The 2,500-nt window shown below is 41.7% G+C and overlaps 2 protein-coding genes across 6 annotated transcripts in view; one reads left to right on the top strand and one right to left on the bottom strand.

The window, feature by feature from the left end:
* The window catches only part of si:ch73-138n13.1 (titin homolog), a 64,563-nt gene extending 63,941 nt beyond the window's left edge, over nucleotides 1-622 (top strand). For all 5 annotated transcript variants that reach the window (XM_058390099.1, XM_058390097.1, XM_058390096.1 and 2 more), the window contains exon 13: nucleotides 1-622. This exon is cut by the window's left edge and continues 1,336 nt beyond it. The gene's annotated coding sequence lies outside the window, so the exon portion shown is untranslated.
* A 1,276-nt stretch (nucleotides 623-1,898) lies between these two features.
* Nucleotides 1,899-2,500, bottom strand: part of crybb2 (crystallin, beta B2) — a 3,323-nt gene continuing 2,721 nt past the window's right edge. Inside the window, exon 6 of the mRNA XM_058388952.1 lies at nucleotides 1,899-2,141. Coding sequence (XP_058244935.1) covers nucleotides 1,973-2,141 — 169 coding nt within the window. The 3' untranslated portion in view covers nucleotides 1,899-1,972. The remainder of the gene's footprint in view (nucleotides 2,142-2,500) is intronic.

The raw sequence follows: 2,500 nt of genomic DNA, 5'->3' as shown, positions 1-2,500 counted from the left end.
AATGTTTTTTATGTGAGAAAGTTTTCCATTCCCGAATGACGTAAAAAAAATCCTAGCAGATGGAGCGCCTTTATTTTTTTAACTGTATGTACAATCGTTTATTTTTAATTACTCTCGTATCCAAAGCCTTAGTGATGTTGCACAATCCGATGGGACCTCTGTGTCGCCCCGCGAGCGGTCAGGATGAGTGCTAACGGATGAAAGCTGGAGCTTCGTCTCCGTCACTCGGTGGATTATGATTCATTTTTTTTGTTTGTACAGATGTGAGAAAGGGAAAACTTTATCAGTTTAATAGATTTTGTTTTGTTTTGTTCTGTTTTGGGGAATAAACCCTGAGCTGATGTGAAGCTCCGTGAAGCACTTTCCCTCAGCTGATGACCACCAGGACTGACCACTTCCTGCCACTTTCTGAAGCATGTTGAGATGTAGAGAGTGTGTGTGTGAGAGTGTGTGTGGTATGCGAGTCTTCTCATCCTGTTTTTTTGTCCGTTCGTGGGAAATTCACGTCTCTCTTTGTATTTTTTAATTTCACCATAAAGATGTATAGTGCACTGTGTTGTAAAACCGGTGGTTATGACTGTAAATTCATAATAAAATTTACAATAAATTTATTTTCTTGGCTGCCACTTTTAATCAGGAGAGTTATTAACGTGTGCCGCTTCTCAGTCTTATTCCGTCAGAGACAAAATTACTGATCTGATTTATAAACACTGTTCAAAACAACTTTATTTACAACTGTTTTAATTACACAGGCCACGCCTCCTTCACTCAAACTGACAGATACACAGGCCACGCCTCCTTCACTATTATTGATACACAACCACACCTTCAATCAAACTGACAGATACACAGGCCACACCTCCTTCACATAAAGGGAGAGATACACAGGCCATGTGTCCTTCACTCAACTGACAGACACACAGACCATGCCTCCTTCACTACTATTGGCAAACACAGGCCACACCTCCTTCATTCAAACTAACAGATACACAGGCCACGCCTCCTTCACCATTATTGATACACAGCCACACCTTCTTCAATCAATCTGACAGATACACAGGTGACCTCCTTCGCTAATATTGATTCACAGATTCCACACCTTTTTTACTAAACGCTAATCATCCTAACAGATCTATTTAAAAGCCTGAGCGTCGCACACCTATTACAGATTTTTTTATTCCGAAGGAAAAATAATAGGCCACTAGAGTGCGAATGTCTTGTGAGCTTGAATTAAACACACACACACACACACACACACACACTGCCCTGGTGCTTGGAAATGAAATTAGCAAACCAAAGGTGTCTGAGCTTGAAGCTGTTCTTGTTTGCACAATCCTGATGTAAAATGTAAATAAAAACATGATTATTGAAGTTGTAGATGTTTAAGAATGTTGATGAAGTTTATACTCGTCATGTTTTCATAATAAAACTGAGGAACCTGATAAGAGCAGCAGAAGATTAGTGTCATGAAGACTGAGACACACTGGACCCCACACAATCTCTGAGACACACTGGACCCCAGGACGCAGCCATTTTCTGTCATTTCACTGCATCTTGGACACATTAGAGCAGAGAGCATGAAGGTTTTTATTCCTGCATCAGAAGATTCAGGTTCCATGTGGATTCGGTAACTTCAGGGTTAACGTCTAGTTCATGATGTTCTGGAAGAAATGTCCAGACATGTGGAGATGGTTTGCTTTTATGACCTGGAGGATTTTTTTGTTGTTGCAAAATCAGTCTGATGAACTCGCTGAGAAATGTATTACAGTGAAAACCGGATGCAATAAAAAAAAAACCTTCATGCGGAAATGAAACGAAACAGAAGATCAGAACTGGCTCACGTTACTCGTAAAGCAAAATGCTTTTATTTATTTGTTAAGCAGAAGCACATGGAATCACTGACACGTTCAGTCATCAAAGGAATTATCATCATCTTCATCTTCATGAGAGAGAGAAGGACAGGAGAGGAAGCTCAGGTGGAGGTGTGGAAAGCTCCTCTCTGGTGCCACTGCATGTCTCGGATGCGTCTCACCGACTGGATCTGAGGCACCTGAGCCCCGAACTCCAAGTTCTCCTTGTACTCGCCCTTCTCAAACAGGTACTGATAGCCTCTGTACCCCGGGTACTGATACGCCACCCAGCTGGGAAGAAGAGGAAGAGGAAGAGGAAGAGGAGCAGTGGAGGAAACGTCACATCTCAGAGGTTTATTCCTCTTATACACACAGCAACTTTTTATACATGTGAAGTTAGTTCCTTTTCTCATTTATATCATAGCAGCTGTAAACAGGCCACGCCTCCTTCACTATTATTGATATACAGGCCACGCCTCCTTCACTATTATTGATATACAGGCCATGCCTCCTTCACTATTATTGCTACACAGACCACACCTTCTTCACTATTATTGCTAAACAGGCCACGCCTCCTTCACTATTATTGATATACAGGCCACGCCTCCTTCACTATTATTGCTACACAGACCACACCTTCTTCACTATTA

The sequence above is a fragment of the Hemibagrus wyckioides genome, linkage group LG05, assembly GCF_019097595.1.
Source record: "Hemibagrus wyckioides isolate EC202008001 linkage group LG05, SWU_Hwy_1.0, whole genome shotgun sequence".
In the NCBI taxonomy this organism is placed as follows: domain Eukaryota; kingdom Metazoa; phylum Chordata; class Actinopteri; order Siluriformes; family Bagridae; genus Hemibagrus; species Hemibagrus wyckioides.
Note: the sequence above shows the minus strand (reverse complement) of the source record. Positions and strands in the feature narration are given on the sequence as shown.